This window comes from Xiphophorus hellerii, chromosome 19 (genome assembly GCF_003331165.1).
Source record: "Xiphophorus hellerii strain 12219 chromosome 19, Xiphophorus_hellerii-4.1, whole genome shotgun sequence".
NCBI classification, from domain to species: Eukaryota; Metazoa; Chordata; class Actinopteri; order Cyprinodontiformes; family Poeciliidae; genus Xiphophorus; species Xiphophorus hellerii.
In genome coordinates, this window is record NC_045690.1 from 22,124,702 (window position 1) to 22,144,778 (window position 20,077).

The following is a 20,077-nucleotide window of genomic DNA, read 5'->3' on the forward strand; positions in this document are numbered from 1 at the left end:
TCACAGAGGCTGAAAACTTCTGACGTCATGAGTCACAGAGGCTGAAAACTTCTGACGTCATGAGTAACAGAGGCTGAAAACTTCTGACGTCACGAGTCACAGAGGCTGAAAGCTTCTGAAGTCACGAGTCACAGAGGCTGAAAACTTCTGTGACTCCTGACGTCACAGAGGCTGAAAACTTCTGACGTCAGGAGTCACAGAGGCTGAAAGCTTCCGACGTCAGGAGTCACAGAGGCTGAAAGCTTCTTACGTCACGAGTCACAGAGGCTGAAAACTTCTGACGTCACGAGTCACAGAGGCTGAAAACTTCTGTGACTCCTGACGTCACATAGGCTGAAAACTTCTGACGTCACAGAGGTTGAAAACTTCCGACGTCACGAGTCACAGAGGCTGAAAACTTCTGTGACTCCTGACGTCACAGACGCTGAAAACTTCTGACGTCACAGAGGCTGAAAACTTCTGTGACTCCTGACGTCACAGAGGCTGAAAACTTCTGATGTCAGGAGTCACAGAGGCTGAAAACTTCTGACGTCACGAGTCACAGAGGCTGAAAACTTCTGACGTCACGAGTCACAGAGGCAAAACTTCTGACGTCACGAGTCACGGAGGTTGAAAACTTCTGTGACGTCACGAGTCACAGAGGCTGAAAGCTTCTGACGTCACGAGTCACAGAGGCTGAAAACTTCTGACGTCATGAGTAACAGAGGCTGAAAACTTCTGACGTCACGAGTCACAGAGGCTGAAAACTTCTGTGACTCCTGAGGTCACAGAGGTTGAAAACTTCCGACATCACGAGTCACAGAGGCTGTAAGCTTCTGAAGTCACGAGTCACAGAGGCTGAAAACTTCTGACGTCACGAGTCACAGAGGCTGAAAACTTCTGTGACTCCTGAGGTCACAGAGGTTGAAAACTTCCGACATCACGAGTCACAGAGGCTGTAAGCTTCTGAAGTCACGAGTCACAGAGGCTGAAAACTTCTGACGTTAGGAGTCACAGAGGCTGAAAGCTTCTGACGTCACGAGTCACAGAGGCTGAAAACTTCTGACGTCACGAGTCACAGAGGCTGAAAACTTCTGTGACTCCTGAGGTCGCAGAGGTTGAAAACTTCCGACATCACGAGTCACAGAGGCTGTAAGCTTCTGAAGTCACGAGTCACAGAGGCTGAAAACTTCTGACGTTAGGAGTCACAGAGGCTGAAAGCTTCTGACGTCACGAGTCACAGAGGCTGAAAACTTCTGACGTCACGAGTCACAGAGGCTGAAAACTTCTGACGTCAGGAGTCACAGAGGCTGAAAACTTCTGACGTCACGAGTCACAGAGGCTGAAAACTTTTGACGTCAGGAGTCACAGAGGCTGAAAACTTCTGACGTCACGAGTCACGGAGGCTGAAAACTTCTGTGACGTCAGGAGTCATAGAGGCTGAAAGCTTCTGACGTCACGAGTCACAGAGGCTGAAAACTTTTGACGTCAGGAGTCACAGAGGCTGAAAACTTCTGACGTCACGAGTCACAGAAGCTGAAAACTTCTGGCGTCACGAGTCACGGAGGCTGAAAACTTCTGTTACGTCAGGAGTCATAGAGGCTGAAAGCTTCTGACGTCACGAGTCACAGAGGCTGAAAACTTCTGACGTCATGAGTAACAGAGGCTGAAAGCTTCTGACGTCACGAGTCACAGAGGCTGAAAACTTCTGTGACTCCTGAGGTCACAGAGGTTGAAAACTTCCGACGTCACGAGTCACAGAGGCTGACAGCTTCTGACGTCACGAGTCACAGAGGCTGAAAACTTCTGTGACTCCTGAGGTCACAGAGGTTGAAAACTTCCGACGTCAGGAGTCACAGAAGCTGACAGCTTCTGACGTCACGAGTCACAGAGGCTGAAAACTTCTGTGACTCCTGACGTGACAGAGGCTGAAAACTTCCGACGTCAGGAGTCACAGAGGCTGAAAACGTCTGACGTCACGAGTCACAGAGGCTGAAAGCTTCTGTGACTCCTGACGTCACAGAGGCTGAAAACTTCTGACGTCAGGAGTCACAGAAGCTGACAGCTTCTGACGTCACGAGTCACAGAGGCTGAAAACTTCTGTGACTCCTGACGTGACAGAGGCTGAAAACTTCCGACGTCACGAGTCACAGAGGCTGAAAACTTCTGACGTCACGAGTCACAGAGGCTGAAAACTTCTGACGTCACGAGTCACAGAGGCTGAAAACGTCTGTGACTGCTGACGTCACAGAGGCTGAAAGCTTCTGAAGTCACGAGTCACAGAGGCTGAAAACTTCTGTGACTCCTGACGTCACAGAGGCTGAAAACCTCTGACGTCACGAGTCACAGAGGCTGAAAACTTCTGACGTTAGGAGTCACAGAGGCTGAAAGCTTCTTACGTCACGAGTCACAGAGGCTGAAAACTTCTGTGACTCCTGACGTCACAGAGGCTGAAAACTTCCGTGACTCCTGACGTCACAGAGGCTGAAAACTTCTGACGTCACGAGTCACAGAGGCTGAAAACTTCTGACGTCACGAGTCACAGAGGCTGAAAACTGCTGACGTCACGAGTCACAGAGGCTGAAAACTGCTGACGTCACGAGTCACCGAGGCTGAAAACTTCTGACGTCACGAGTCACAGAGGCTGAAAACTTCTGACGTTAGGAGTCACAGAGGTTGAAAGCTTCTTACGTCACGAGTCACAGAGGCTGAAAACTTCTGTGACTCCTGACGTCACAGAGGCTGAAAACTTCTGACATCACGAGTCACAGAGTCTGAAAACTTCTGACGTCAGGAGTCACAGAGGCTGAAAACTTCTGACGTCACGAGTAACAGAGGCTGAAAACTTCTGACGTCACGAGTCACAGAGGCTGAAAACTTCTGTGACTCCTGAGGTCACAGAGGTTGAAAACTTCTGACGTCAGGAGTCACAGAGGCTGACAGCTTCTGTGACTCCTGAGGTCACAGAGGTTGAAAACTTCCGACGTCACGAGTCACAGAGGCTGAAAACGTCTGACATCAGGAGTCACAGAGGCTGAAAACTTCTGACGTCAGGAGTCACAGAGACTGACAGCTTCTGACGTCACGAGTCACAGAGGCTGAAAACTTCTGTGACTCCTGACGTCACAGAGGCTGAAAACTTCCAACGTCAGGAGTCACAGAGGCTGAAAACGTCTGACGTCAGGAGTCACAGAGGCTGAAAACTTCTGACGTCACGAGTCACAGAGGCTGAAAACTTCTGACGTCACGAGTCACAGAGGCTGAAAACGTCTGTGACTCCTGACGTCACAGAGGCTGAAAACTTCTGACGTCACGAGTCACAGAGGCTGAAAACTTCTGACGTCACGAGTCACAGAGGCTGAAAACTTCTGTGACTCCTGACGTCACAGAGGCTGAAAACTTCCAACGTCAGGAGTCACAGAGGCTGAAAACGTCTGACGTCAGGAGTCACAGAGGCTGAAAACGTCTGACGTCAGGAGTCACAGAGGCTGAAAACTTCTGACGTTAGGAGTCTCAGAGGCTGAAAACTTCTGACGTTAGGAGTCACAGAGGCTGAAAACTTCTGACGTCAGGAGTCTCAGAGGCTGAAAACTTCTGTGACTCCTGATCTTAAACTTTCATGTTCAACTAAAGGTTATTTTAGTTATAATTCTAATTACTATCTTAAAAAATATTTTTTTTATTTAAGACTTTTTTATGCAATCAGAAATACACTGAAATATACAAATAAGAAATTAATTTAAATCCTTTTTAAATAAGAAAATATTAATTTTATTTCCTAAATAGCATGCTTGATCAGCGGTAACAAAGGATGCAGCTGCAGCTGAAAATGATCTCTAACAACATTTGAGAAGTTGTGTCCTTTGTGCTTGACTTAACGTTAATGCGCTGTAGAGTTGAAAAGATGTTTTGATGATTCCAGCCTTCATGCTCAGGTGTGACGACAATTAACACAAAGAGACAGGAGCATTAAAACAGCTTTGTTCTTATGTTTTGCTTTTCAAGCAAAGGCCTCTTGATCTTTTTCCACATTTTCTTTCTTCAGTCTGACGACCTTCAGTGTGATGCGAGGAACGCAAATCAGTGCAGAACTATTGTGTGTTATTAAAGCGAATGCTTCATGTAGTTAAACTGAGGAGTTGAGACGACCATCAGTAACTCTGGAGGATCTGTAATCATCCGCGGACAAAATTCACCTATTTGTTGTTCTGTCCACAAACCCAGCCTTTACAGAGGAGTTTCAAAAAGAAGATGATAAAAAACGGATATTTCGATCATTTTATCAGTCTAAGTAACTACTTACAGGACAGATGTTTTATTTCCGTCTTCTTGCTGTTTGTGTGTTTCAGGACAGGGGAGGAGGCAGCCATGCGGTTTTTGTTTGGTCATGTGGTGCAGTGATGGAGTGATGCAGTGCAGGGTTTTGGGGAGTTTAGCTGAAGCAGTCAGTGCTGTGGTTGTTTTTCATGTTTTTGAAATGTATATAATGTCCGTAGAGCAATATTAATATCCGATACCTATATCAGCCCAAATTTCCGTACCAGTTCCTCCATAACAATGAGACTTAAAGTTTGAGCTGGTTATTATTTCTTTTCCGCTTTGTAATTCTGTGTTTCTATGTTGCATAAAATCTCAGTTAAAGAGACTCAAGTTTGTGGTTTCATGGAGTTGAAATGTGAAAATGTTTTTGGGTTTGAAAATGGCTGCAAGGTAATCTAAAAGAAAACCAAAAAAAGACAGAAGTTTGGGCTGCAACTAATAATTAATTTAATTATCTATTATTCTATTGATTATTCTGACGATTAATCAGATTTTTAAACATGGCACAAATCTGCAGATTTGTTTTCATTTAACCACTTAAGCTTCTTAATTACAATATTAGAAACATATATATTTAAAAAAATGCAAACAAATGAATTCCTTTTGTAAATAAGTAGTTTTATTAAATGCAGTCACATAGCATTACTTCAGAAAACGCTCGATCATTTGTAGCACTTAAAAAGAAATGCTTGTAAGATCAACATGTGAAAAGCTCGGCCCTTTTCTGCTCAACCAGGAAGACGTGATACTATTTCATATTTGGCCGTAATCAACGGTATTCTTGTTAACATGTAGGCCGTCGTCAGTATTTCCCTACAGGCTGTGTAGTAAAAATGTGCGGTTTTGTTCCTTCTCTGCTCGCTGTTTTCCCGCGGTCCGTCAACGCGCATCGGGCAGCTGAAGCTTTTGTTTTCCGTGAGCCGGACTCTTCCTCCCCAGCCAGACGCTGTAGCTGCCGCTGTGGAGTCTAAGTACAGGGATATTGATTCTGAGTCATTTATCAGGGGATCAAAGATTAAAGTGGATACTTTGGCCCCACCCTGACAGTTATTGTGCCGGCTCGCTCGTCCTTCTCTCTGGGAGTCTCACAGTTGTGGACTGGAACATTTACATGGCCTGTGTGTGTTTTGTATGTTTTCATTTTATCCACAAGTTTTTTTTAAAAAAAAGAAAAGTTGCTTAGCTTTCACTTCTGTCCTCGACTCCCTGCAGTCATGTGGAAACACACCAGACTGAATTCATTTAGAAAACGAAAGTGACATTGTGCAATAAAAATTACTTTTGGGCACCGTTTTGATTTTATTGTGGTTGATAATTAAGGCGTTTTTTTGTGCAGAAGTTCAAAACATTACCATCCTGGTTTATTTCCAACATTTCTAACTATTCTCATTTCTGTCTGCAGTCTAATCCGGGAGGCTTTAAGGAGTGCGTTCAGTATGTCCTTCCCCAGCTGATGAAGGTTCCAGTGTACCACTGTCTGCACTACTTTGAGCTACTGCAGGTATACACTCATTATTCCTGTCAACAACACTTTATTGTTTCCTTTTTTTTTTAAATTATTTGATATTTGCATGCTGAGTTCATAGATTTATTCTAATATATAGTGGTTGACTTTTAACAGTAATAAAAAAGGAGAAAATGTGATTTTAATACTTTAGAAAATACTTTGTATTCCAGTTTGTTTGTTAAAAACAGACAAAAATCTGCTACTCTGATCCTTAAAATCTATTAAAATTAAAATACAATATAAAAATTATATTTTTGTCATCCTAACTATTAATTAAGTATTATTCAAAGATGACTCTTCTCTTTTTATTTAAACATAATGGATCTAATAATATTGATTGCACTGTAAAATGTAACACTAAAGTGAAATCCTTTCTTTGCAAGCGGTTTCTGATTTTCCTTTCATAATTAAGGTGTTGATTAATAACCCAGATAATTTGGGTGGGAAAAAAAACTTTATTTGTCCACTTTTGTTTTGGTCAGTCCTGAGTTTTCTCTGTAAGGTAGAGCCACAGAAATACACTGCAAAAACACAAAATCTTCTAAGTGTTTTTGGTCTAGTATGACCAAACCAACATACAAGAAACTTTGTATGATGTGAGCTTGGTTTAAGTCAATAATTCCTTAACATTGATGAAAAAGTACTAGTTTTTTGAATCAATACGGTTTCATCAATATTAAGGAATTATCGACTTATAATAACCTCCTAATTTTTACTGTGATGTAAGCTAATTTAGTCTCATTTCAATTGTACCAAGGTACTATAGACACTAGAAACAAGGCCAAAAACACTTTAAAATTTTGTGTCTTCTGTGTTTTACAACCTTTAAATGAATGAATTGGATGAATTCAAATCTCATTTTGTTGAAAGGATTAAGAGAATAAGTCTCTGCACCTCAAAGTTGGCTTTTCCCACTGATACTTTGGTTGTAGCTTAAGACTCTCACCGTCTTACTGTTGTGTGAGGACGGACCCTGGCACGTTGTGTTTTTAAAGTCGGAGCCTCTTAGTGAGAGGTAAGACTGAAACGCTTTTCCTGTTGGCATCAAACGCATCACATTCTCTGCTCTTGCACTGAAAGGTAAACTTATTTATTGTGTTAGAGATTGTTAGAGTTGATAGAACCATTGTTCTTCTGCAGCATTGTTTCTCATACCAAACATATATTTTGATTGACATCAAGAGTTATAGAAATACGTTTCTCTTTCTGTCTCTTTTACAGCAACTTCAGGAACGTAGCAAAGAACAAGATGACAGAGAATGTCTGAAACAGGCGATTACTGCCCTGCTTAACCTGCAGTCCAGCGTGGAGCGCATCTACGTCAAGCACCAGCCTCGTCGTAAACCTGTGTACGTTACCGCCCACAGGATAGAAAGACTTGCCTCACATTGGCTGAGTTCATTTATTGCACATATTTACACGAAAACGTCACGCTACCAGATTGTCTCTTTTGATTTGTTGGTATATTTGTGATTTTCTCTTTTCCCCCAGCGAGGCCATTTACCGCCGCTACAGCCGGCAGGTACGCGGCAAGCAGCTAGCCATCAAGCGAATGATCGAGATCCAGAAAAGCATCGACGGCTGGGAGGGGAAAGACATCGGCCAGTGCTGCAACGAGTTCATCACCGAGGGGACGCTCATACGAGCCGGCGCCAAGCACGAGAGACACAACTTCCTGTTTGACGGCCTCATGATCAGCTGCAAGGCCAATCAGAGCTCGCGGCTGCCGGGGTCCGGCAGCGGCGCGGAGTACCGCCTCAAAGAAAAGTTCGTGCTGCGGAAGATCCGCATCGTGGACCGCGAGGACTCCCAGGAGCTGCAGCACGCTTTCGAACTCATTTTCAAAGACGAAAACTCTGCGGTTTTCTGCGCACGGACAGCGGAGGAGAAGGCGAACTGGATGGCGGCGCTGATGGCGCTTCAGTACCGCTCCACGCTAGACCGCATGTTGGACTCCATACTGCAGACGGAGGAGCAGCAGCGTCCGCTCAGGCTGCCCTCGCCGGAGGTCTACCAGTTCGCCGTGCAGGACTCGGAGGAGAACATTGTGTTCGAGGACAGAGTGCAGAGCAAGACCGGCATTCCCATCATCAAGGCCGGCACCGTGGTCAAGCTCATCGAGAGGCTCACCTACCACATGTATGCTGGTAAGCTGCTGCAGGCCATTCACCAAACAAACAAAATCTATTGTGTAGCTTCTATTATATTTGTGTTATATAATATTATAATATTTCTACTGGATTTGTTTTAGATCCCAACTTTGTGCGCACATTTCTCACCACCTACCGATCATTCTGCAAACCACAGGAGCTGCTCACCCTTCTTATAGACAGGTACAGTTTACTATGGCAAAAATACAGTAAACACACACACACACACACACACACTTTCGACTGCTGCGGTCTCTTTACACCACCATTTTCCCATATTTAGTTTTACTGAAGTACATTCCTGAAGTATTCATACCTCTTGAAAATGTTGTGACATTACAATCTTTAATGAATTTTATTGGGTTGTGATTAGAGCTCCAACTAACTATAATTTTAGTAATTGATTATTCTGTTGATTATTCTGATGATTAATTGATTAATTGGATAAGACGACTGACACATTCTGAAGGTTTTTCATTTAACCACTTAAGTTTTCTTTGTACAATATTAGAAATGCAGTAAAAGATGCAAATAAATAATTCAATTCTTTTTCTACAAATAAAAAAAAAAACATTTTGTTGCCTAAAATGCAAAAACAGATCATTCAATCAATAGCTTAATAGTTACAGCTCTAGGTTTGTTGTTCTTTCACCAAATTACCTTTTTTGATTCTGTGCTTCAGTCAACGATTATTTCAATAATCGATTCAACACAATTAATCCTTATTAATCGTTTCAGCCCTAGTTGTAATCAATCCAATAAAATGCAACCACCGCTCCATACGTATTCCTGTTTTTTGTCGATCTACATTGAGGCTTGTGGTTATAACACGCAAATCTGAGAAAAGAAAGCTCTACAGTCCAGATGTTTTAGTTTCACTGCTTCCTGTCTTAAATATCACAACATTTTCTCAGGATTAATATCCCCGAGTCAGGGAATGGCGACGACGAAGTGGCTATCTGGAACGGCGATCCGCCAACGACGGCCGAACTCCAGCGGTTCCGAAGGGAGTATGTGCAGCCGGTCCAACTCAGGTAGAGCCGTCGTCCAAGTACAGGTCGTTCTCATTTGGTTCAGTGTTTCTCCGGCAATGTGGAAAGTGCTAAATGCCATTTATTCAAGTGATAAAAATCAATTTGGAAAAAAAATAAATGTTGACGCGTAATTTGAACTGCTCCCTGAATAAACTTGCCTTGGAAGATTTGCTCAGTTTAGGACGCCATTATGTTTAATTTGCTTCATAAAAATGTAACGTGAGGCGAAAATGTTCATTCAGCTGGACAATTTTATGAGTCAGTTGTCACAGATTAAAATCCCAAATTTTGGGTACTGTATTTAGTTTAGTTTCTCTTTTTTTCTGCGTCACCTCAGTTGAAGTAATGTGGACGTTTTTATTCTAACACACCCAGACGTTTTCTGGCTTTTCACAGGGCAGCAAAGGAAACTGTCTTTGTCTTATGCTGTTCTTTAGCTTCCTTACTCTTTCAAATTAAGAACCCAGATATTCTCAGCGAGTCACAAAATCACTTTGCTAATAAAGTTGAGTTGCTTAAAAGGTTTAACGGTTAATCTACTTAGCAGCTTTGAAACCTGAAAGCTTCTTAGTGTCACAGAACGAATGAAAGGCAGCTGCTGTAAAGGATTTAATCCACAAAACAATGAGACTACAGGAGCTGTTCAGAGCTACAAGTGCTAAGATGTAAATATTATGCATCAGCAGTCATCTCTGGAATACAAGAAGATGGTAAAATTATGTTCATACTCTGCTAGTGCTCAATTAAATATTAAAAACACCAATAACACACGCATTGTTATGTTAGGTGTCCCTGTTATAAAGTAAGATAATCCAGTAAGGTGAAAATATTTGTTTAGATTAGATTTAAAGGCAAAACATTTCTCTTTTTTGTTTTTTTTTGTTTTAGCTGACTATTTTAAAAAAACAAAGATTATTATCTAATGGTTTTAATAAGGAGATTACTTGACATGTTTTTAGAATTTGTATTTTTACTGTTGGAGCAGTAAAATGTCATTTATAAGTTACGTTTTTAAAAGCGTGAACACGTTCTCTGCAGGGGTTTAATGTTGTGAATATGTGACGCTTCACAGGGTCCTCAACGTTTTTCGCCAGTGGGTCGAACATCATTTCTACGACTTTGAGAACAATCCAGACCTGAGAGTTCAGCTGGAGGAATACATCACCAAAAAACTGCAACTGCGAGGTCGGTCAGCCCAGCGTAAAAAACATAATCCATTTAACATTTATATACAAACAAAAAGTTTAGATTTTCAGCAAAAGCATGAGTTAGTTTCAGCTGCAGTAAAAAAAAACAATACAGAGTGAGGATCCTCAAAGTCTTGATGCTCTCACTTTGAAGCAGCATGGAGAGTTTTTGTGTGTGACAGAAATTCAAGGGTCCAGTCTGTGTAATTAAACAATGGAAAAGTGATGTGATGTGAAAAACCAAGTGGGGTTTTGAGGTGAAGCTCGCTTTCGTTGGAGAGGATTTTACGTTGCAGCTAATTGTCACCTAGCTTTTCTTCTGCATTCCAGTTTCCCCATAAGTTGAAGTTCATGACCCCTGTGTCCCAATTTTTACACTAATCTCCTGATTTTAACAAAATATAATTATTTTTTATTCTAAACACATTAATGAGGAAGAGAATTGGGGCCACTAACAAAGAAACAAAATAAACGACCTTTTTTTCCCCCTCAGAATCAGAATTGTTTAAATTGTTTATCAGACAAATCTACCAAATAAATTTGGGACAAGCTTTCAGTGTGAATTTGCAAATCCTACAGTAAGGAAATAGAAATAGTTACATGTGCATTTTTTTATGTTCCAACAACGTAATCGGCATACATTTAAGAATATTTTGAGATTTATTTGGATTTTTACGTAGATTAACACATAACCTGTAACGTTGTTTTTGTTTAGTTTCTTTTATAGTAGTCTTTTGTAAAAAAAAAAAAAAAAGTTGTCTTTTTTTGTTTTGTTTTTTTAGGCAAGTCTATGAGAAAGTGGGTGGAGTCCATAAATAAGGTGATCAGGCGGAAGCTTCAAATCCAGTCGAACGGCGTCAGTCACAACATCACCTTTGAGAGCTCGCCTCCTCCCTTCGAGTGGCACATCTGCAAAGCCGGCCAGATTGAGAGCTTTGAACTCATGACCCTTCACCCCATAGAGATCGCCCGCCAGCTCACTCTGATCGAGTCTGAGCTCTACAGGTAGATGACCACACAAACGGAGAAAAAGAAGGTTGAGAGAAGGCTTTGTGTAGTAACGAGAACGCTTGATGCGCAGAGCCGTCCGGCCGTCGGAACTAGTGGGCAGCGTCTGGACCAAAGAGGACCGAGAGAAGAACTCTCCAAACTTGCTGCGCATGATCCGCCACACCACCAACCTCACGCTGTGGTTTGAGAAGTGAGCCCGGCTTTTTTTTTTCTTTTCTTCTCATTCCCACATCATTCGTTTGTTTTCGGGGTTTGTGAATAAATATTTGTGTTGCAGATGTATCGTAGAGATGATGAACCACGAGGAAAGGGTCGCCGTGTTGTCGCGGGTCATCGAGATCCTGCAGGTTTTCCAGGAGCTCAACAACTTCAACGGCGTGCTGGAGGTGGTCAGCGCCATCAACTCTGTCCCGGTCTACAGGTTGGACCACACCTTCGAGGCGAGTCTCATCGATCAGATTTCTGTCGCACCAGACGGTGACCATATTCATTGCAGTTAATTAATCACATGGTGAATTAAAATGAGCCTGATGATTTCTGCTTGGTTGTGCGTTTTGTGTTTGTTTCTGGTTGCATTTTATTTTGGAAATTTTAAATATCTTCCACTACTAGGGTAAAGGTTTCTTTACAAAAATGAAGTTTAGGTAAGGGTGAACTTGCATTATAATTTCTTTATCAACATGTTACTAGAAAATGGTTCAGAAAATTTTCTTCATCATCTATCGCGATGCTTGCTGGAAAGATTTATTGCCTGGTCAAATTTATCGTGACAGGCCTAATTGTGAGCTGCGGTGTTAGGAATACTTCATCTAATTTACATACTTCACTCCAGAGGACCTGTTCTTTCTCTGCTTAGGAACCCAGAACAGGAACATTTAGTCTATAAACTTTAGATCAACATTTAGCTTCATCTACTTCATAGAAATCAAACATTGAGAACCAACATTTAGTTTTATGCCTACTTTTGGTTTTTTTCTCTTTTTGCTCTTTCCTTTGGCTCATTGTTTTGTTTGTATTTCCTTCTAATTCATGTAAAGCACTTTGAATTGCCTTGTTGCTGAAAATGTGCTAAATAAATAAAATTACCTGACCTCTAATTGGTCATTTTAGCTTCAAAGGCACATATAGGCAAAAACGAATCTGATTTTGATCAGAGAAAACATTTAGCACGCTTAGCTTAGTATTCACACTCCTTAGACCTGATATTATGTCGCATTTCAGTCACATATGTCAAAGTATTTGGGGAGATTTTATGATCAAGTTGCAGAATATCTGTGATTAAAATTTTCCCACCTGAATGATTTTGGAAATTTAACCGATACAAGTCGTATTTTTGCTTTTCTCTGTTTTCTTGGTCTCATGTTGGGCCTCTCCTCCAGAAAACATTCACATAAAACCGAGCAATTTAAAGAGAAAAAAAACTTTTTGTGTGACTTTTTAAGTTAATATGACTTGTGATGCCCCCCCCCCCCCCCCTGATTCCTGTGTTTTTGTACTTTACAGGCAATACCAGAAAGGAAAAAGAAAATCTTGGAAGAAGCGGTGGAACTGAGCCAGGATCATTTTAAGAAGTACTTGGCTAAACTAAAGTCAATAAACCCACCCTGTGTGCCTTTCTTTGGTAAGTCCTGCACAGAGTAACTACCAAAATCACCCTATCATTTCCTAATTTATTCTATATTTTGGACTTTTTTTTGGATATTTAGAAATGTTAAAAGTTTGACCTCTTTACTCTCCGCTAACCAACTTGTCGCCTTCCTCAGGCATCTATTTAACCAACATCCTGAAGACGGAGGAAGGCAACCCCGACTTCCTGCGACGTCACGGCAAAGACCTGATCAACTTCAGCAAGCGACGGAAAGTGGCCGAAATAACAGGAGAGATCCAGCAGTACCAGAACCAGCCCTACTGCCTGAAGGTGGAGCAAGACATCAGGGTGAGGACTCCAGTTGTTGTCTTTGAATGTGTTTTTTTTTTTTTTTTTTTTTCTTCTTTACATTTCTCGTACCTGAACGTCTAAATCTGTTCGCCCTGTGTTGCGCAGAAGTACTTTGAGAACCTGAATCCGATGGAGAACATGAGTGAGAAGGAGTTTTCAGACTACCTGTTCAAAAAGTCTCTGGAAATTGAGCCCCGGAACGCCAGGCAGCCTGCGCGATTTGTAAGTGACCCTGTTGTGAAAACGTGAAGCTTTTTGCTCTATGACGTCTCACATGGATGATTACATCTCCTGATTCAGAAACTCTGGTCACATTGGTGGTGTGTAACTCTCAATGTTCATGCCTTGGGATTTAGTTTCACAAGAGAAGAGCACTAATTAAAATTCTGGCTTTTTTTTTTTTTTCATTTTAAAATAAAAACCCCGTCAAATCTTAAAATGACATTTTCTCTGTTGTTAGAGGCAGATTGACTGAGTCAGTTTAAGAAGTGATTGCTGCTAAGAGATTTATATTTATGGTTCTGTAAGTTGAGTATTTGAGTTATGAGTAGTTAACAGGAAACTCCTCCTAATCGGTGGTTTCTGAAGTCCACCTTACAATAAAACAACGTTAAAGGAGTATAAAGTTTAAAGAACATAACAGTTCTCACCTGTATCTTAGTTAAAAAATGACATGTTGAAAATTATTTATGTTGTTCTCAGTTATTAGTGCAAAAAAAATCATAACATTACATTGTTTTAGGTGGGAAGGCCTCCTGGACATCACCCTAATGTTTAGCTCCTTCCTCAGATTGTTTGTCTGATTCAAGTCAGGACTTTGACTAGGCCAGTCCAAAAATGTTTTTATTACATCCAGTCAGAGGAAACAAGTTGGTAATATTAAAATATGAATGATATCCTACGTCTGCCATGAATAATTATTTTAGATTTAACTGTGTGTCTGATTTTAGACGATTCAGAAATACTTTATTGTTCCCAAAGGGAAATGACATGATGTTGTAACTCATTAATTTAGATTCTTCAAAGAGTTACTGAAGATGGTTTCTTTAAGATGATTCAGATTTCTTTAAGTTAGAAATCCATCCACTGTTTTTTCACAAATATCTGAGGTTTAGTATCAGGCGAGACCGGTCCGATGCAGAAAAACAGAGCCGAGTCCATTTAAAAATGCCTTTTTTTTCTTCTTTTTTTTTGCACGCAGCTGTAAGTTACACATTTATTTGCTAACTAGAGCACACTTAGCTTGCTAAAGCTTCACAAGTTTGGTCAAACATGTAAAAATAACTTTGATTTGTTTAGTCAGTGCAACAAGGAGTAAAACAGCCGATATAAAATAAACAATAAAGAAACTGAAACAACTGGTACAAAAATCTTTTTCCAAATGGTTCAGAAAGTGTTATCAGGAATTTTAAATATGATGTAAAATAAATAAGGCATGACGTCGCTCGCAGCACAAAGCATAGAATTAGACTGAATAGATCTGCCCTCATGGATCCGTTGTCACTGGTACAGATATTAATATCAGATTGGTGCGTCTCTGCTCTTGTCCATGCTGAATCAGACGTCGGTAGAGAAACCCCGTTTAAACTTTCTGGATTAAAAACGCCGTAACTTTTTATAAATTATTTGAAGCCTCCTGCCAGTGTGTGGTTTTGTTTGTTTTTTTTCCCCTTCAGTTTATGATTCTCTGTCTCCAGCCCAGGAAGACCACGTACTCCCTGAAGTCCCCTGGGCTCCGGCCCGTGCGAACGTCTACCTCTGGCACCCTGAAGGGCCACCCGGTGGCCCTGGAGCGGGACCTGCAGCATAAGATCACTTTCCGCAGCATCGCTGAGAACGACCAGGACCCCCCGTCTTCCGCCTCGGTGCCCACCTCTCCGAACACGCCCACCCCGCCGCCGTCGGCCTCCTCGGATCTCGGCCCGGTCTTCGACCACGACCTCAACAGCTCCTACGGCAGTGAGTTTCATTTCTAAAAAGAAGTGTGTGTGTGTGTGTGTATGGGGGAAAAAAATCTGTGGAGATTTAGATCACTTAAAGTATTTGTAAGAAAAGACAAGTACAATAACGATGAACACTTCTTTTTTTTATGTTTGTTTCTTAACCAGCCTCGTTGTGTTTGCATTTTTCAGGCTCTATGTTCCCCTGTCTTCTGAACCCGTCAAGTGAGTGATCGGTTTTTAATTCTCATAGTTTTCCTGCTTTTTCTTTTTCTTCTTCTTCTTCATTTCCTTTTTTAATTTTCCTGTCCGTTTTTGTGGTTTGCAGAGTTGCAGTCCGTCTCCTGTGGCAGCCTCCACCAGCTTGGAGAGGAACCCAAGCCGCCTCCTTTGCCTCCTCGGAGGAAAGACACCGTGTCTGAAGCCAAAGTAAGAAACGCCGACAAAATGAAAACGTGACAGTTGACTGTTGAAGTGCAAGAGAGGAGGTGGAAAAACAGGAAACTTTATTAGTATAATTTCTTAATTCAGATTTTATATCTCTTAAGGTCTTGCATATTTTTCACATAAACAATACATTTAATTGTCCGGTACATGAATATTATGTGACGGATCAAGACAAAAAATACTGAGAGGAAATGATGGAGGTTTTTAAAGGCTTCAGCAAATAAACATCCTTAAACTGTCGTGTGTTTTTTAGTAATCTGTAGCTCAGATTCTACTAAAACAACGAGGAAGGGAAAGGGAACTTGTGCATCAACAGTGACCTTTGCCCACTTCAAAATAAAAGCGTGGATATAATCGTTACTTGAATCATTCCTAACAGTCGATAACCAAACATTTGGAGCTTCATTCAGCTGAAAGTTTACAGCCGAGTAAATTAGCGTTTTAGAACTTACCCGGAAAAATTAATTTAGGGGAAGCTGAGTGTGCCAAACATGGTCAAAGTTGGCAATAGTTCTAAAGCACTAAACTAAAAATTAGCTGCACTGTTAGCGGATTAATGGAAGTGTGACCACTACTAGTCTTCATGATGCTGTTTCTACTGTTGATTTTGTGTTTATGAATCTATTTATTAGCTTTTCTAATGAACGTCGATGCCATTCAGCTGATCAGCAATAATCAATACATCTTTAGAAAATAGTATCCTCTGTTAAGTATTCATTGTCCAATCAGTGTGTACATAATCACAATACTTTGACCTTTTTCAATTCTGCACCTAAAAAAAACTACTACTATAAATGAAAAAAATCTAAGCAATATTTAACTAATAATAAGTAATAAAAAATGCAAACACACTCTAAAAACTAAAACCTAACAAAAAATACTTTATTCAAAAATAAATAAGACTGAATAATAATAATAAACTGAATAATATGAACAAAAAGTCACAACAAAATAAAACTAGACTATAATTAAAAAAACCTGAAAGCTGTTAAAACCCTGATATGGAAAATAGAAGCACCTGATTTTATTTTGTAGTATTAAGAAAGGGGCGATAAATATAATTAAATGACACGTTTTGGTGATTTTCTGACCTGTGTGTGCGTTTGTTTTTAATACCTTGTGGGGACCATTTTCCTGACATAGGAGCAGTGTGTCCCCACAACGATATACTACGTTGTGGGGACACACTGCTCCTTGTGGGGACCAGGCTTCGGTCCCCACAAGGGGAAACACTGTTTTTGGGTCAGGGGTCATATTTAGGACTAAGGTGAGAATTGAGTTTTGGTTATGGTTAGGTATGTAATGGGTAAGGATAAGGTTTAGGCTGTAGAAATGAATGGAAGTCAATGGAAAGTTGATGCAAAGATAGCTGCGCAAACATGTGTGTGTGTGTGTGTCAGCAGAGCTCCATGTGCGACAGCCCCCCCGCCATCCCTCCGCGGCTCCCCCCGCTGCCGAGGAACCAGCACCGGTCTCCGCTCTACAACGGCCCCCACTATGACGGACCCCTGCCCAGCCCGCCGCCTCCGCCGCCCCGGGACCCGCTTCCCGACACGCCCCCGCCGGTGCCCCTGCGGCCTCCGGAGATCTTCATCAACTACCCGCAGCCGTCGCCCGGCCCGGGCGTGGCCCGCTACAACTGGGACCTGAACAGCTCGCCCAGCTCGCCCAACACGCCGCCCAGCACGCCGTCGCCGCGCGTCCCCCGGCGGGGCTGCCCCCTCAGCGCCAGCCAGAACAGCCTCTGTCCGCTCCCCACCGCCGCCCCGCCCGTGCCCCCGCGCCACAACCCCGTCCCACAGCTCCCCAAGCTCCCGCCAAAGACGTATAAGCGGGAGGCCCTGCAGCCGCCGCTGCAGAGCCTCCCATTGGTGGAGAACACCGACGGCAGCCAGTGAGCGAGGCTCCGCCCCCGTAAGCCACCAAAATAACTCAAGAGCCGCTGATCTGAAAAGAACAGGAGCTGCTCTGCAACAATCCCGCCACACCTGCCTCGTCCGCTCAGGGGATCAGTAGCTCCGCCTCCTCCTCAAACCCTCTGTGCCAACGACGAAACACACACCGCCGTGCCAGCTAGCAAACAACCTGTCAGTGTCTGCCAGGTGCAGGGACGGCCAGCTCCTGGTAGGAGCGTCTTGACCCCCAAGGCTCCTCAGACTCCGTAGCCTCAATCGCGCTTCTTTCTCCGTTTCTTTTTGGGCATTGACGTCAGTCCGCATTCCCTCTGCAGCTCAGAGCTCCACAACCTCAGAGATCGTCCGAAGCCCTTCCTGTCAGGGGTGGAGGGGGGCGGGCGGCTGATCCGCTTCGCTTTTGTCTTTTTTTTTTTGTTTGTTTGTTTCTTTCCTACTAACTGAAGACAGTTGCCAAAGTCTTATTTTATGCAGGGGGAAAAGGGATTTCCTTTTTGTTTTTAAAGCGATTCTAAACACTAAACGAAACACTACAAAGAGCTGAATCCCCCCCCGCCGCTGTTCCCCTCCCTCACTTTGTATCTCAAGCTGTACACTGTGACTGTAAAGTAGCAAACTGTCTTTATTTGTTTTGGGTTTTTTTGGGGTTTTTTTTGGAGGTTGTTTGCCTAAAAGCCTCTCCACAGCCACAAAAGAAAAGTTGCCTTTTCTTTGTTGTTTTTATTCTAAAAAAAAAAAGAAAAATCCAACAGTGGTGACCTCTGACCCCAGTCCTATTGGCCCAGACGGACATGACAGCTGAGCGAAGAACACTCGGTTTGCACAAAGCGTTGGGCAAAGTCAGCAGGTTTAAGTTGGACGGACCTCACTCTATGACACCGACGTCTTAACCGACCCCACCCGCCTCCTCCACCCGGACGTCACGCTGCTGTCCGACACTGTGCTCCTCCTGCCTTCAACTCCAGCTTCTTTATTTGTGTTGAAACCTTTTGCACTGGAAGCTTTTCTCCCACCAAAGCTTTAGGAGGAGGGTGGCTCAGCCTTTCACCCTCCTCCTCCTCTTCCTCCTCCCCCCCGCCTCCCCCCCCCCCAGCGGCTGCTCCTGATGCCTGAAACCCACAAAAAACAACAACAAAAAAAGGAACTTTTTAACCCGACTTCTTCCTCTTTTTTTTTTTTCTCTGGCTTGAAACATTTGGTTTCGATTCGGACAGACTGAAACGATGCACGCCTCGCGCTCGGATGTGCCTTTTTAGTTCGTTTTCTACTTTACGGAAATAAAGCAGACGGTGTCTAAAACGCTTAAAAATGGAAAAAGGAAGAAAAAAAAAAAAGTTGCCTATGTAATGTTTAGAACAAAAGCTATACACTATAAAACAAAAAAAAATTGTACGTTTGTTCATGCTGTGTGTATATATAACATGTATACACTAACTGAGTCATTTGTATAAAGTGAAAATCCTTTCCCTCCTCCCTCCGTCTCAACGCATCATCATCCACCCTTTTTTCAGTCTTTTTCTTAAGAATCCAACGCTGCTACAGTGGGCTTGAAATAAAATTTAAAAAAATAAAATAAAAACAAGTCACTGTTGCTAATTTGCAGACAATCTCCAGTTCAGCCACTGCGATTATTTCCCAGGAAAAGCCATTGATTTCCCCCCCCCGACCTCCTCTGGTGCTTTAAAGCAATGGAAACGATCCAGTTTAATACGCCAAGCACTTACATAGACGACGCGCTTCACTTTGTACATCCTTTTTATCTCCCTTTCAAAGACTTTTTGATGCTTGCGCTCATCAAACAGAGGTTGGAGTAGTATTAAAGTCGCAATGGAATATATTCAAGTCACAAGTTTTGGCGCATAGTAAAGAATTGGGGGGGTGTTTTTTTTGTGTGTGTGTGTTTTGTTTTTTGGGGGGCGGGGGTGGGAGTAACACACTTTGTGCACTTTAGGCTGTACTGTTTAAGAGCCACAGTTGTCACAGGAATGTTTGTAAATGCAGTGACCCTGGGCAACACAGATCAGGCCAGGAAAGACACAAGTCTACCACCTCAGTTTGTTTCTTTTCTTTATTTTTCTGACATTTTCCATCTCACCCGAACGATCGGTCGGCGTCGAATCGCCACGAACAACTCTTTTTAAAAAAATTATATATATATATATAAATAAATTTTGCTCATTCAGTTTGAGTTCAGGTAAAAGGAGGAGGAGGAGGAGGAGGAGGGTGATGATGATGGAGTTTTTCAAACTAGTCTTGCAACGCGGTGTTTGGGAGGATTGTCGTTCTGGTATCATGTGACAACACTTTGTCGTTTTGTCTCTCGTTTTGCCCGTCTCAGAGTCTCCCATGTCAGTATTGATGGGGTTGATCTTACCAAGGTTTCTTTTTTGTTGTTGTTTCAAACCGCCCCTCTCACCTCCACCCGCCCCCATCCTCAAAATAACTATTAAGTTCTCTGTTGATGGCACTGTAACAGCTTGATCCAGCAATCAGTTTGTTTGATGGTATGTGGCCTTTTAACTGCTTTGTATTAATGATCTTGATGAGATTAATAAATCACCCAGTCTTATTTTGTACTGAACCACTTATCTCTCGTTTGTTTCTTTTTGCAAGCAAATGCAGCTTTCTTTTATGAACTGGAACTATGAAG

The 20,077-nt window shown here is 42.3% G+C and overlaps 1 protein-coding gene across 2 annotated transcripts in view; it reads left to right on the top strand.

Annotated features, from left to right (window-relative positions):
• The window catches only part of sos2 (son of sevenless homolog 2 (Drosophila)), a 50,061-nt gene extending 30,053 nt beyond the window's left edge, over positions 1 to 20,008 (top strand). The window contains exons 8-23 of one of the 2 annotated variants that reach the window (XM_032547818.1): positions 5,702 to 5,800; positions 7,028 to 7,155; positions 7,298 to 7,953; positions 8,058 to 8,139; positions 8,871 to 8,990; positions 10,063 to 10,175; positions 10,960 to 11,182; positions 11,259 to 11,378; positions 11,466 to 11,628; positions 12,692 to 12,809; positions 12,952 to 13,124; positions 13,233 to 13,349; positions 14,825 to 15,086; positions 15,260 to 15,292; positions 15,396 to 15,496; positions 16,915 to 20,008. In XM_032547818.1, coding sequence (XP_032403709.1) covers positions 5,702 to 5,800; positions 7,028 to 7,155; positions 7,298 to 7,953; positions 8,058 to 8,139; positions 8,871 to 8,990; positions 10,063 to 10,175; positions 10,960 to 11,182; positions 11,259 to 11,378; positions 11,466 to 11,628; positions 12,692 to 12,809; positions 12,952 to 13,124; positions 13,233 to 13,349; positions 14,825 to 15,086; positions 15,260 to 15,292; positions 15,396 to 15,496; positions 16,915 to 17,412 — 3,006 coding nt within the window. In that variant the 3' untranslated portion in view covers positions 17,413 to 20,008. The remainder of the gene's footprint in view (positions 1 to 5,701; positions 5,801 to 7,027; positions 7,156 to 7,297; positions 7,954 to 8,057; positions 8,140 to 8,870; positions 8,991 to 10,062; positions 10,176 to 10,959; positions 11,183 to 11,258; positions 11,379 to 11,465; positions 11,629 to 12,691; positions 12,810 to 12,951; positions 13,125 to 13,232; positions 13,350 to 14,824; positions 15,087 to 15,259; positions 15,293 to 15,395; positions 15,497 to 16,914) is intronic. The other variant, XM_032547819.1, reaches the window with a different exon arrangement.
• The last annotated feature ends 69 nt before the right edge of the window (positions 20,009 to 20,077 follow it).